We start from the raw sequence: 12,744 nt of genomic DNA, 5'->3' as shown, positions 1-12,744 counted from the left end.
CTTGCTGCTAAACCCAACAACCTGCATTTGATTATTGGAATCCATGCGATAGGCGGAAAGAACCAACTCCTGAAAGTTGTCCTTTGACCTCCACACCTATGTATGTCATGGCACATGTAGGTGCACACACAGACACAAAATACATATTAAAATTCTGAATGGTAGAATTTTACTTTATAAGGTGTCTGTGTATGCAGTTATTTGTTATTTGCGCCTAGGTTTTCAAAATTCATCTAGTAAATAAAGGGTAATGGCACTTCTTGATATAATATCTTGAGATTGATCCCCTAGACTTATGTAGTATAAGGAAAGACTAAATTGTTCTCTGACCTCCACACATGATGATTATAAACATACAAATAAAATTTTTTTTGGTTTTTCGAGACAGGGTTTCTCTGTATTGTTTTGGAGGCTGTCTTGGAACTCACTCTGTAGACCAGGCTGGCCTCGAACTCACAGAGATCCACCTGCCTCTGCCTCCCAAGTGCTGGGATTAAAGGCGCGCACCAACACCTGGAATTTTTTTTTATCTAACTCGCCAGATGTAGTTCAGTGAGTACAAAATTTGCACTTCCAGTATATATTCTAGCTAATAATTTATTTAAGTACTGGATATCAAATCCAGGGCCTCCACATATACTAGACAGACATTCCCCCCATGAACTACATGCCTAGAGCATGTCTATATGTCTCTAATTGAGTGGTTCTCAACCTGTGGATCATGACTCCTTTGGGAATTAAACAGTCCTTTCACAGGGGTCACTTACTCAGTATCTTGCATATCCGATATTATGATTCAGGACAGTAGCAAAATTATAGTTATGAAGTAGCAATGAAAATAATTTTATGGTTTGAGTCACCACGGATGAAGAACTGTATTAAAGGGTTGCAGCATTAGGAAGGTTGAGAACCACTGCTCTAATCTGACTTGTAAATTAAGAAAGACACTCTGGACAATTTAGCTTGAGGACTACTACTTGTCCAGAGTTCAGAATTTGCTTCAGGGCTTTCAGTAAGCAAAATAGTGTTACCTTTAAAAGGTAAGTTTTCTCTTTTTCCTAAATCCTAAGTAATATTTTGCTAACCATGTTCCATATCTCAATGACTAGCAGTGTCTGAAATAACTTAGGGTAATGCACTGTATCATTTTAAGCATCAAAAGAAGGGAATTTTATAGATGAGGTTTTCTTGTTTTCATTGTATATTGATGCCATATGAGGCGAATGACAAGTGTGCATTTGTACATGTGTTTTGGCAGCCTTAACTAATGAGAATAGCTCTGTCATTGAAGGCTCTGGTTTTATTTTAATTGTGGTAAAATTACTGCCTAAAATCCCATGGCTGTGTCTTTTTAAACAGCAAATGATGAGTCACTCTCTAGAAGAATGTGGTAAATAGAATCAACTAGTCAATTAGTCTCATGCTCTTCTTAAAAAAAATAAGCCTTTGACCCCCTGATGAGTTTGAAGAAATTATTCATTCTGCTTAACCTCAGCACCTTTTAAAGAAACTGTTAGGATCTGTCTTCTAAGTGACTGTTTTCCATAATACCAACCAGCTTTGAAAGAGTTAGTAGACATCCAGCATTCCAAGCACCTGGCCCAGGTTGTCAGGCATCATCGTTAGAGGGTTATTGATGGTAGGAAAGTTGAGGCCCTTCTCTTCCAAAGCTGTCCCTACAGCTTTTATCCAGTTTGATTAAATACTTCCAGTCAGTGGCTACTTTTTCCTGCAATGCTTTGTTTAAATAGGTAAGATTGAGTAAGTTGTACAATAGCTTCATGTTCTGAATAAAAACTGTCAGATGTGCACTCATCACACAGACAAGTGGGAGCAGAACGCTCACCCTCCGCTCTGCTTTGTTCTGAGGATGTGTCTCTTGCAGTAATGAAAAGCATTCAACTGCCTTCATGGCGTACACATGGCACCTGTTTACAAGAAGAAAATGGTTTTGATTATCCTGAATTTTGATTTGAAAAAGCCCTGAGCTGTTTCATAATTGTCTGTGCCTTACATGATTAACCGAGTTTTTTGTGTTTTTCCTTTTTCTGGTTACAGAAATTCATAACCATCAGCCCTGTTCAAAACTTTTTAGGTAAGCCACATGTGAATCCTCATTGAAAAAGTTGTTTGAAACAAGTGAATTTAGGCCTCTAATTAATTATAAGTATAATTAAGGGTACTCAAATCTATTTAAAACTTTTTTCTGTTTTTTTTGTGTGTGCGTCTGTGTTGTTGTTTGTTGCTTGAGAAAAGATCTTGCTGTATAGCCCAGACTAGCCTTGAATTCGTGATCTGCCTTCTCAAGTGCACTACCACACCTGGCTCCAAAATCTTATTTTTTGGATGCTGTGTTTGAGGAATTGTGCTTGAGTGGAAAAGCTAAGCAGGGACATGTAAATCATTGTGTCTGTGATTTAGATTGAGCTTTCCCCTCAACCGCCCTGTCAGGAGTTTTTTACTTAGAGAAAAAAGTTAATCAGAGATTACATATTGATAAAATTATTTATAGAAGTCACATATAGATATAAATTTAATTTTGAGAAAAATTAAAAATATTCAGTGATCAGCTTTTATTTTAAGGAGCCAGGTAGTGGTGGTACATAACTTTAATTCTACCACTTGGGAGGTAGAGGCAGGTGGATCTCTGTGAGTTCAAGGCCAACCAGGCCTACACAGTGAGTGCTTATCTAAAAAAAGATAAAAGGGAACATAAGCATTCCTTTTTGTGTTTAAGTTACTATATACCATTTCTGTAATGTGGCCACTGAAGGACAGAACTTAATGAAAGAGTCATTCTGAAAGAAAACAGCAACAGGAGAGTGACACCTGCAGGGAAAAATGGATTCTCCCAAACCAGCTCCTGCCTCTCTGTCAATGTGGCTGCATGAATGGAGGTCTTGCACATGCTAAGCAAGCCCTCTACCATGGAGCTATATCCCCAGTTGTCAGTCTTCCTTCTTAACCCATACCCTTCCATCTGAGGACTGGTATGTGTATTTCAGAAAACTCCCTGGGCTCTGCATCTTCCCCCTTCCCTCTTGAAGGGCAGGCCAATGCTTTTCTTCCAGTGTGCCCACATAAACATTGCTTGTTATTTGAGACAGGATCTTATTATGTAGCCCTGCCTGACTTAGATTTAGCTGTAAACCATCTACAACCATACCACCCTGAACGCACCTGATCTCGTCTAATCTCGGAAGCTAAGCAGGGTCGGGCCTGGTTGGTACTTGGGTGGGAGAATTAGCTGTAGACCAAGTTGGTTTCAAATTGAAGAGATCCCCCTGCCTCTGCCTCCCACGTGCTGGGATTAAAGATTTGTGCTAATCATGCCCATCTTTTCTTCAGTGTTCTTAATATTCATGTCCTTCCTTCATCCCTTCTAGTCACTTTGTCTGATTCTTCCTATTGTTTGTCTCTTTCTGTCTTCACCCTGACCCCTCTATAAGCACCCACGCTGGGGGACCTCTGTCGTTCTTCACCCTGCACAAAAACCCTATTCCTTAGTTATTTCAGAGATTATCATTAAACAAAGTGACTGTATTTACATGAAGCCACAAAGTAGCCAAGGACCTCAACTCTTTCCATATCTATTTAACTGAAAGAGGAGCAGGGACACCAGATGAGCAGCCATGGGTTCATCTGGAAAGATGATTGTTTTGGTCCACACATTACCTCTGCCTGGCTGTGGATGTGTTCTGCCCTGACTGTCAGAACTTCACTGAACATGCTCTGTCTCTCTCTCCTGAGTAATTCCATAAAACATTGCTGGAACATAACTTTCAGAACAGGAATTTGACTCCTGCTTGGAGCTGAAGGAAATCTTAGAAATCATCTCTTATCTAGAAATCAAACTTCTTACTTTGCAAAACAGGATGAGAAAAGAGCAGGTAGTCTGTCCCAGATCTTGAAGTGAGAACTACAGCTGGGCTAGAGCTGGTGTGGTCTCCTGATCTCCAAGACAGTTCTTTCCCTGTATCCTGAAAGCCTTCCTGCCTTTGGGACCTGGGTGTGTGGTGGAGGAGGATGGCATTTCTAAGACCATAACCAGGGACAAGGACCCTCATGTCACTACATCTGACTGATCTTTTGTTTGTTTTGGAGGTGAGCATGTTGTTTGAAGCTGGCCGGACTTGGTTTCCAGTCCAGTCCATCTGTCACACTAGCTCTGCAGTTTGGACCAGCTGGTTAGCTTTGCTGTCTCTTTCTACAAAAATAGCAGAAAACCTTGTTGAATTGGGACGAACTTATACCTCAGAACGGTGGCTAGCATATATAATGATAAGCATCCAGTGGGGGGTCTGTTAAGCATTGCACAAACGTTCGTTTCCCTTCATTTCTCAGAAAATGAGCTGCTGTTATCTTTTTTTCCACAAGTAATTGATACTTAGAAACAGAGTAGTGGAGCCATTTGAAACCACACATTTTATAATTACTTGATTACTTCCCACACTTGGAAGGAATGTCTTTTGAATGTGGCAATCTCTTGAGTAGTATTTGATACAAAATGTAGCTTCCTATCAAGAAAGCACTTAAGCTGATTTCTGTTTACCAACCTTTGAGAAGAAGCAGTTTCATGTATTAAAGTTAGATGTTCTGTAGGCCCCTGTGGTTATGTGTATGTCACAGTACTATAGCATTTTAATTAATTTTTTTCTTCTTTAAAAAAACAGTTTTTATGATTATGCAAGCAAAGTGAACGAAGAGAGTTTGGACAGAATCCTTAAAGATCGGAGGAAGGTATGTTTTACGTATTGCCTGACTTGATTTGGAAGTCATACATTAGCACACAAAAGGAAGAACAGCTAGAACTCATGATAACCAGTGTGTATTAAGGACTTTCTCTTGGTGCTGGAAATCAAACTCAGGTCTTTGGGCATAACAGGCAAGTGCTCTGCCACTGAGCTATATCTCTGACCCTGTAAGTAGATTTTAAAGGTAAATTACAGATTTGAAACGTTACACTGTATCAACTATTACATAATGTGATCTCATTTATGTAAAATTTGGAAGAAAAAAATTAGCTTTAAGCTAGGTGGTGGTAGGACACACCTTTGATCCCAGCTCTCAAGAGGCAGAGGCAGGCAGATCCCTGTGAGCTCAAGGCCAACCTAGTCTACAGACTTGAGTTTCAGGACAGCCAGGACACAGAGAACTGTCTAAAAAAAAAAAACCCTTTAATACAGAAAATTAATAGTAGTCCAAATGACTCTGGATGGTTCATTCTTTTTAGTTTATAATTTGAAACGTAATTTTGTAGGTTTTTTTTAGTTTTAAAAATATTTTAAACTTACTCAACAATTTCATACATGTATATAGTGTGTGTCTTGATCACATCTACCTCCAACCTCCCCTATTACTCTTAGACCTCTCCCTAACATTTGCCCATTTCATCTTCGTGTCCTGTTTTTATTTCTTGTTTGGTTTATTTTTGTTTTATTTTGGCTTTGGTGGTTTTTTTTGTTTGTTTGTTTTGTTTGTTTGTTTGTTTGTTTTTGAGACAGGGTTTCTCTGTGGCTTTGGAGGCTGTCCTGGAACTCCCTTGGTAGTCCAGGCTGGTCTCGAACTTACAGAGATCTGCCTGCCTCTGCCTCCCGAGTGCTGGGATTAAATGCATGCGCCACCAACGCCCAGCTTCATACACATCAGTTTTAAAAAAACAAATAATGGGTGAAGATATAGCTTAGTGATTAAGAGCACATTTACTCTTTTTTTTTTCCAAACATTTACTCTTGCAGAGGATCTGAGTTCCATTCCCACCACCCACATGCCAACTGCTTAGTTAGGGTTTCTATTGCTGTGATTAAACACCAGGACCAAAATAAGGGTGTATTTCATCTTAAAGTTTGTACTCCATTATCTAGAGAAATCAGGAACCTAGAGGCAGAATTTGATACAGAGGTCATGGAGGACTGCTGCTTCTTGGCTTACTCTTCATGGCTTACTGAAGATGAAGATTTCTGTCCTACCTGGTCCCATATTTGCTTTGCCCCCAAATAAATACATAGATGCTATATTAGTTGTTAAACTGTTGGCTGATGGCTAGGCATTCTTATTGGCTAGGTCTGTCTTTTGCTTTTTGGGTTTTCGAGACAGGGTTTCTCTGTAGTTTTGGAGGCTGTCCTGGAACTTGCTTGGTAGGTAGACCAGGCTGGTCTTGAACTCACAGAGATCTGCCTGCCTCTGCCTCCTGAGTGCTGGGATTAAAGGCGAGTGCCACAAACGCCCAGCGTGTCTAGTTCTGTCTTAATTATTAACCCATTTCTATTAATCTAGGTATTGCCGCGAAGCTGTGGCTTACCCATACATAATCTGGCATGTTGCTCCTTGGACAGCATGGCATTTCTCTGCTGCCTCCTTCTCTCTCCTGACTCTTTCCTCTTGTAGTCTTGCCTATCCTTTCTGCCTGGCTATTGGCCAAACTGTTTTATTCATCAACCATTAAAACCATATATGCAGAAGGACAAACCCCATCAGCTTACTCAACCTGGTTTTTTTTTTTTTTTATAGCACCCAAGACCATCAGCCCAGGGGTGGCACTGAGCTGAACCCTTTCACATCAATCAAGAAAATATATCACACGCTTGCCCACAGGCTAATCTGATGGGGGCATTTTCTCAATTTCGGTTCCCTCTTCTAAAATAACTAACCTTGTTTCAAACTGACATAAAACTGACCAGCGCTGGGCTGTGTGACGCATGCCTTTAATCCCAGCACTCGGGAGGCAGAGGCAGGCGGATCTCTGTGAGTTCGAGACCAACCTAGACTACCAAGCGAGTTCCAGGACAGCCTCCAAAGCCACAGAGAAACCCTGTCTCGAAAAAAAAAAAAATACAATGTGAAGGTCAGAAGACAATTTTATGGAGTCAGTTTTCATGTTCCATCTTTATATGGTATATTAGTTACTTTTGTATGGCTGTGACAAAACACCATGACCAAGCCAACTCATAGAAGGGAATATTTTGGGCTTATGGTTCCAGAGGGTCAGAGTCTGTGATGGCTGGACAGCATGGCATCAGGCAGGCATGGAAATGGAAACAGCTGAGAACTCACATCTTAGACTTAACAGGAAACAGATAGAATGAGAATGTCATGTGGCTTTTGAAACTTCAAAGCCCCCAGTGACACACTTCCTTCAGCAAGGCCATATACCCACTAAGCCTCCCCAAACAGCACCAACAACTAGGGGCTAAGTATTCACATGTAATAGACCTATGGGTTACGTCATTCAAACCACCACACATGAGTTCCAGGGCTTGGGTTTCAGGGTTTGCACAGCAAACACCTTGCCTAAGTGCCATCTCACCAGTCCTCCACACACACAAGAAAAAAATTTTTTAAAGGAGAGAAGAAAGGAAAAACAGAAAAGAATAGGTAAGTTATTAGATGTAAAAAGAAGTCTATAATAGCCAAGACACACATGAAAGGAATTCTGCCTCAACCAAAACCACAAATTTAAATAAAGCTGTACCATCACATTGGCACAAGATTAGACGACTCAGCACTGACATGGTGGGAATGAAGAGTGAGTGGTTGGTGAATGGAAATTAATGCAAGCATTTGGCAGGCAGATTTTGTTTGTTTTTGAGACAGGGCCTGCAATAGTCCAAGCTGGGTTTGAACTTGCGGTGTAGCTAATGCTAAACTTCCAATCCTGTGCCATTCTAGTGCTGGGATTACAGGCATGAGCCACAGCACCTCATTTATGTCATTCTGAGGCTCTAACCCAGCGTTTGGTGAATGCTAGACAAGCTTTTTACCAACTAAGCTACTTCCCCACCCCCAAGAAGAGTGTTTATAGTAAGTTTTAAGTATATAGCCCTGGCTTTAGAAATGTGACCCAAGAGAAGAATTATACTAACAGCTGGAATTACTGAAAATTTAAACCTGCCAGACTATGTTCTAAGCCCTTACCCTTACCATGTATTGACACACTCCTGCTGTAGCCTGTGAGACAAATCACTCATTTGACATTTTAAGCTACTCAAGTAATTTGCTTAAGACTCTGGTGATTAATGATTGAACAAAGGCTTATACCAAAGTCTACTTACTGTCATGATCCCATGTACAAGGAAATTTGTTGTTTCACTCTTTTAAAAGCTATCTATATATTCACTGGCAGGGAATGATTAGATCAAGTTGATTACATTCATATATCATACTATGGAACTTGAAGCAGCCATTAAAAAGAATGGGGGAGGAACCAGAGAGATGGGTCAGCAATCAAGAGCACTGGCTGCTCTTGTAGAAGACCTGGATTTGATTCCTAGCATACACATAATGGTTCACGACCACTTATAACTTCAGTTCCAGGGAGTCCATTGGCCTCTGAGGGCACCAGACACACACATGATGCACAAACATATATGCAGGCAAAACACCCTTACCCCCCCAAAAATATATTTTTTTTAAGAAAAAAGAAAATGGGAGGTCTTTATGCAATAACAGATCTCTAATTTATATTAAGTGAAAAGAGTAGGAGGTTTGTTTTTATGTGTGTTTTATTACATTTATTTTTTGCACACACATGATATGCATACATACGCATGTACCCACAGCACATGTGTAGATCAGAGGACAACTTGTAAGAGCAGTTCTCTCGATCTGTGGGTTCTGGGAATCAAACTGGGGTCCTCAAATTTGGTGCCTTTGCATTGTTTTTTGTTTTTTTGGTTTTTTTAGTGTGAAAGTAAATGTGAGCCTCATGCATTCTACCACCCTACTACTGAACTAGTCCCAGAAGAAAACAGTGTTCTATGTAGCTTGATGTAGTTTGAATGAAGGGTTTTAAGGCACAAAAAATCATCTTGTTGGAATTTTGTAAAGATTTTTCACTCTTTCTTTTTCTTCTTGCTTTGATCTTTCAAAGACAGGGTTTCTCTGTGTAGCCCTGGCTGCCGTGGAACTCACTCTGTAGACAAGGCTGGCCTCAAACACAGAGATCACCTGCCTCTGCCTTCGCCTACCAAGGCATGTGCCATCACCACCTGGCTAAGACATTTTTTCAAAAGTAAAGACGATATATAATTTTTAAATGACAAAAGAGCTTTATAGTTTATTCTTATTTGGGTGCACCCCCATCCAGGAAAGGCATGAAACTAAACTTTCACCTCAAAAGAGTGTGCTACCTACAGAGGAGCACTTAAAATGTTATGGTTGAGAATAGAACTAATGTGGGTTTTTTTTGTTTGTTTTGTTTTTGTTATTGTTTGTTTTGCTACAAAAATCTCATATTGGGCAGGGAGAAGCCTCTGTGGATAAAGGACATGCCTTGCAAGTGTAAGGACAGGAGTTCAGGGTCCCATAGCTGAATGGTATGCTAGAGAGATGGCTTTTGCAGAGAACTGGGGTTTGGTTTCCAGCACCTACAATGATAACTCACAATTTATAATTCCAGTTCTGGGAATCTGATCCCCCCCTTCTGGCTTCCACTGGCACTGCACACATGTGAACACTTTACATTTTGCACAGGCAAAACACTCATTAAAAAATAGTAAGGGAAGCCAGGTGGTGGTGGCGCACATCTTTAATCCCAGCACTCGGGAGGCAGAGGCAAGCGGATCTCTGTGAGTTCAAGACCAGCCTGGTCTACCAAGCAAGTTCCAGGACAGCCTCCAAAATAATACAGAGAAACCCTGTCTCGAAAAACAAAAACAAACAAATAATAAGTAAGTAAAATGTTAAGGGAGTTTGAGGTCAACCTGGTCTAAAGAACTGGCTCCAGGATAGCCAGAGCTACACAGAGAAACAAAACTCTGTCTTGAAAATAAAAGAATAATAGCAAGGACTAGAAAAATAGCTCCACAATTAAAAGCATTGCTTAGTTGCTCTTCTCAGAGGACCTGTGATTTTGTTCCCATGGTAGCTCACAACTTTCTGTAATTATAGTTCCAGATGAATCATTGCTCTCTTCTGGCTTCTGTGGGTACTATAACACACATGATACACATAGATACATGCAGGCAAACACTCAGATACATATAAAATAAATTAAATGTTTAAAAAATAATAATAAATCTTAATACACACACAGAACAGGTTGGGAGTAGTAGCTACCTGTAATTCCAGATGTAAAGTAAAGACAGACCAAGTTGGCTACCTAGGATTTCTGGTCCAGTGAGAGAGCACACTTCAATATAGAAAGATATATGGATTCAATCTTAGAAAACTTCATATATATGTGCATATGTGCACATGGACTTGTACACTATGCTCCCACATACATATGCAGCACATGTATACATAGATCTGCTTTTAAAAATCTTTAGTAGTGTACAGTTCTAACAGAATACATACTGTGCTTACAAAGTTTCCACAGGCCTCAGGTTTTAGGTTAAGACAAGCATGTGGGTGAGATTTTGTGTGAAATCAAAGCATTCTTTATGAAATAGACAGTAACAGGCATAACAGCTTCTCAGTAACATTGTAAGGACTAAAAGAAAGTTGGTCAGTGTGCCCAAATGTCAGTGGATACTGAGGCATGAGGAGAAAGCCTGTGAAAACTCAATTATGAAATGTTACAAAGTTTAGAGAGAGAGATCCCTAATTCTTCATTCTGGCCTAGATGCAACCATCCAAAATGTGCTTTGTAGTACTGGTGACCTATATTCTCAGTGAACTTGAAACTAGCTTGTCTACTAACCCAAAAATACAGAATTGTAAACATCACCAGTATGAATTTGGCATCTTCGCCTTCACTCTCTAGAGTGATAAGAGAATTTGGTTTAAAACTGTTAGCAAGCCTGGCAGTGATGGTGCATGCCTTTAATCCCAGCACTTGGGAGGCAGAGGCAGGTGGATCTCAGTGAGTTCAAAGTCATCCTGGTCTACCAAAAAAAAAAATGTCAGCGAATGTCAAAATCATCTTTTTTTTAAAGTATGGATTTTGTATTAAGGATTGCTTAATACTATAGAGGAAGTAGACAAATAGAATAACTTTACGATTACCAAGCGGTGGATCTGAGAGGAGTTAGAGTGAGGAGTGGGGAATGAATGTGATCATGTACACAAGTATGAAGTTCTCAGAGAAGTATTAATAGTATATTTAAAAAAGAACAAGGCTCACTCGGGAGGCAAAGGCAAGTGGATCTCTGTGAGTTCGAGACAAACCTGGTCTACCAAGCGAGTTCCAGGACAGGCTCCAAAACAATACAGAGAAACCCTGTCTCAAAAACCAAAAAAAAAAAAAAAAAAAAAAAAAAAAAAGAACAAGGCTAAAAATTAACAAACAACAGATCTAATAAAAGCTAAAAATCTTTGATCATTGAATTTATCTTTCTATATGGCTGTGTATACACATGCTCTTGGAGGGGGGGGTGTTGAGACAGGGTTTCTCTGTGTAGTCCTGGCTATTAAGGCTGGCCTTAACTCAGAGATCCACTTGCTTCTGCCTTTCAACTAAAGGGGTCTGCTGCCCAGCCTCGCATGCTTTTTTTTTTTAATTAAAAAACAAAGTATGTTTATTCATCAACAATGGTATAATTTAGACTTAAATAACATGAAATGAAAAACAAACAAATTTCTAGATATTTTCAAATTCCTGGCATGTTACTATTGAGATTCTGGACAATAAATCAGTATTCCCAGGTGTTGTAATCTTAAAAAGTGGTTCCAGAAAGAAAGATGCCATGTGACAGAGCTTGAGTGGAGAGAAGGGAGACTGGCCTCTGGGGACAGAAGCAGCAGGAGAGAAGAAGGAGGCAGAGAGAGAGGAGAGACAGAAAACAGGCCGAGAAGCAGAGAGAGAAAGATGGGAGGTGGGCAGGGCCTTTTTAATCACCTGCAAACCTGTCTCTTGACCCCACTTCCTATCATTTCCTCTTCACACACACCCCTGCCCTGTCTGTGTCAGCCTCTGAACTGCTTTTGTCAGGACTTCTTGAATTTTCCATTTACAAACCCTTCTTGTTAAAATTTTTTTGCATGACCCTGGATGTACAGACCAGACATTTACTGATAATAGCTCACAAAGAAATTACTTTTAAGACAATTCATTGGTACACATATAATTTTATTATTTATTGACAATGCTTCCTACTGAGATAATGTCCTTATTTATTTTTACATAAGGAATTAACCTTTGCTAGACATTTAATACTGTGGAGCATAGGAATCTTCAATATATTTCAAATTGATCGGTCCTTAGGTTCCATAATCCTTAAGGCTGAAAAAGCAGCTTCACATGACTATGTGAAAAATAGCATTACATAGTATTACAAATATTATTGAATATTCTGTCTTAATCCAAACCAAATTCCTTCAGTGATTTTTTTTTTAAATTAAGCCCAAGTCAGCAATTAAAAAACATATTCTAACACAGTTCAATTCAAAGATACACAGGTTTGGTATTTAGGCACTGAGAGATGATAATAGAAAATGTTGTTTCGTTTTCCATAACTTAAACTACTACATTTCTACCAGAGCTACAAGCTTTGTCTATGCAGTTCATGGGAAACGCCAGTGTGGAATGAGAGCTGAAGTGCTTCTGGCAGCATCTATGGCATGGTGTGCAGCATGTGCTGTGCCTGTGCTGCATGTGCAGTGCCTGTGCTGCGTGTGCAGTGCCTGTGCAGTGCCTGTGCTGCGTGTGCAGTGCCTGTGCAGTGCCTGTGCTGTGCTGTGTTCAGAAGCCAGGTTGTGGTGAAACCTTGCAGTGTGGCATTCTAGAGTGCTGCCACAGGCATCTCAGATCTATCATGTGTGTGAGTGTTTGTGTCCCTGTGTGTATACACACTCATTGTGCAG

General features: G+C 40.0%; 1 protein-coding gene across 2 annotated transcripts in view; it reads left to right on the top strand.

Annotated features, from left to right (window-relative positions):
• Abraxas2 (abraxas 2, BRISC complex subunit) overlaps window positions 1–12,744 on the top strand; it is a 40,367-nt gene that overhangs the window by 16,253 nt on the left and 11,370 nt on the right. For both annotated transcript variants that reach the window (XM_040752748.1, XM_005064282.4), the window contains exons 3-4: window positions 2,059–2,095; window positions 4,674–4,740. In XM_040752748.1, coding sequence (XP_040608682.1) covers window positions 2,059–2,095; window positions 4,674–4,740 — 104 coding nt within the window. The remainder of the gene's footprint in view (window positions 1–2,058; window positions 2,096–4,673; window positions 4,741–12,744) is intronic.

This window comes from Mesocricetus auratus, unplaced genomic scaffold, assembly GCF_017639785.1.
Source record: "Mesocricetus auratus isolate SY011 unplaced genomic scaffold, BCM_Maur_2.0 Super-Scaffold_4256, whole genome shotgun sequence".
NCBI classification, from domain to species: domain Eukaryota; kingdom Metazoa; phylum Chordata; class Mammalia; order Rodentia; family Cricetidae; genus Mesocricetus; species Mesocricetus auratus.
Note: the sequence above shows the minus strand (reverse complement) of the source record. Positions and strands in the feature narration are given on the sequence as shown.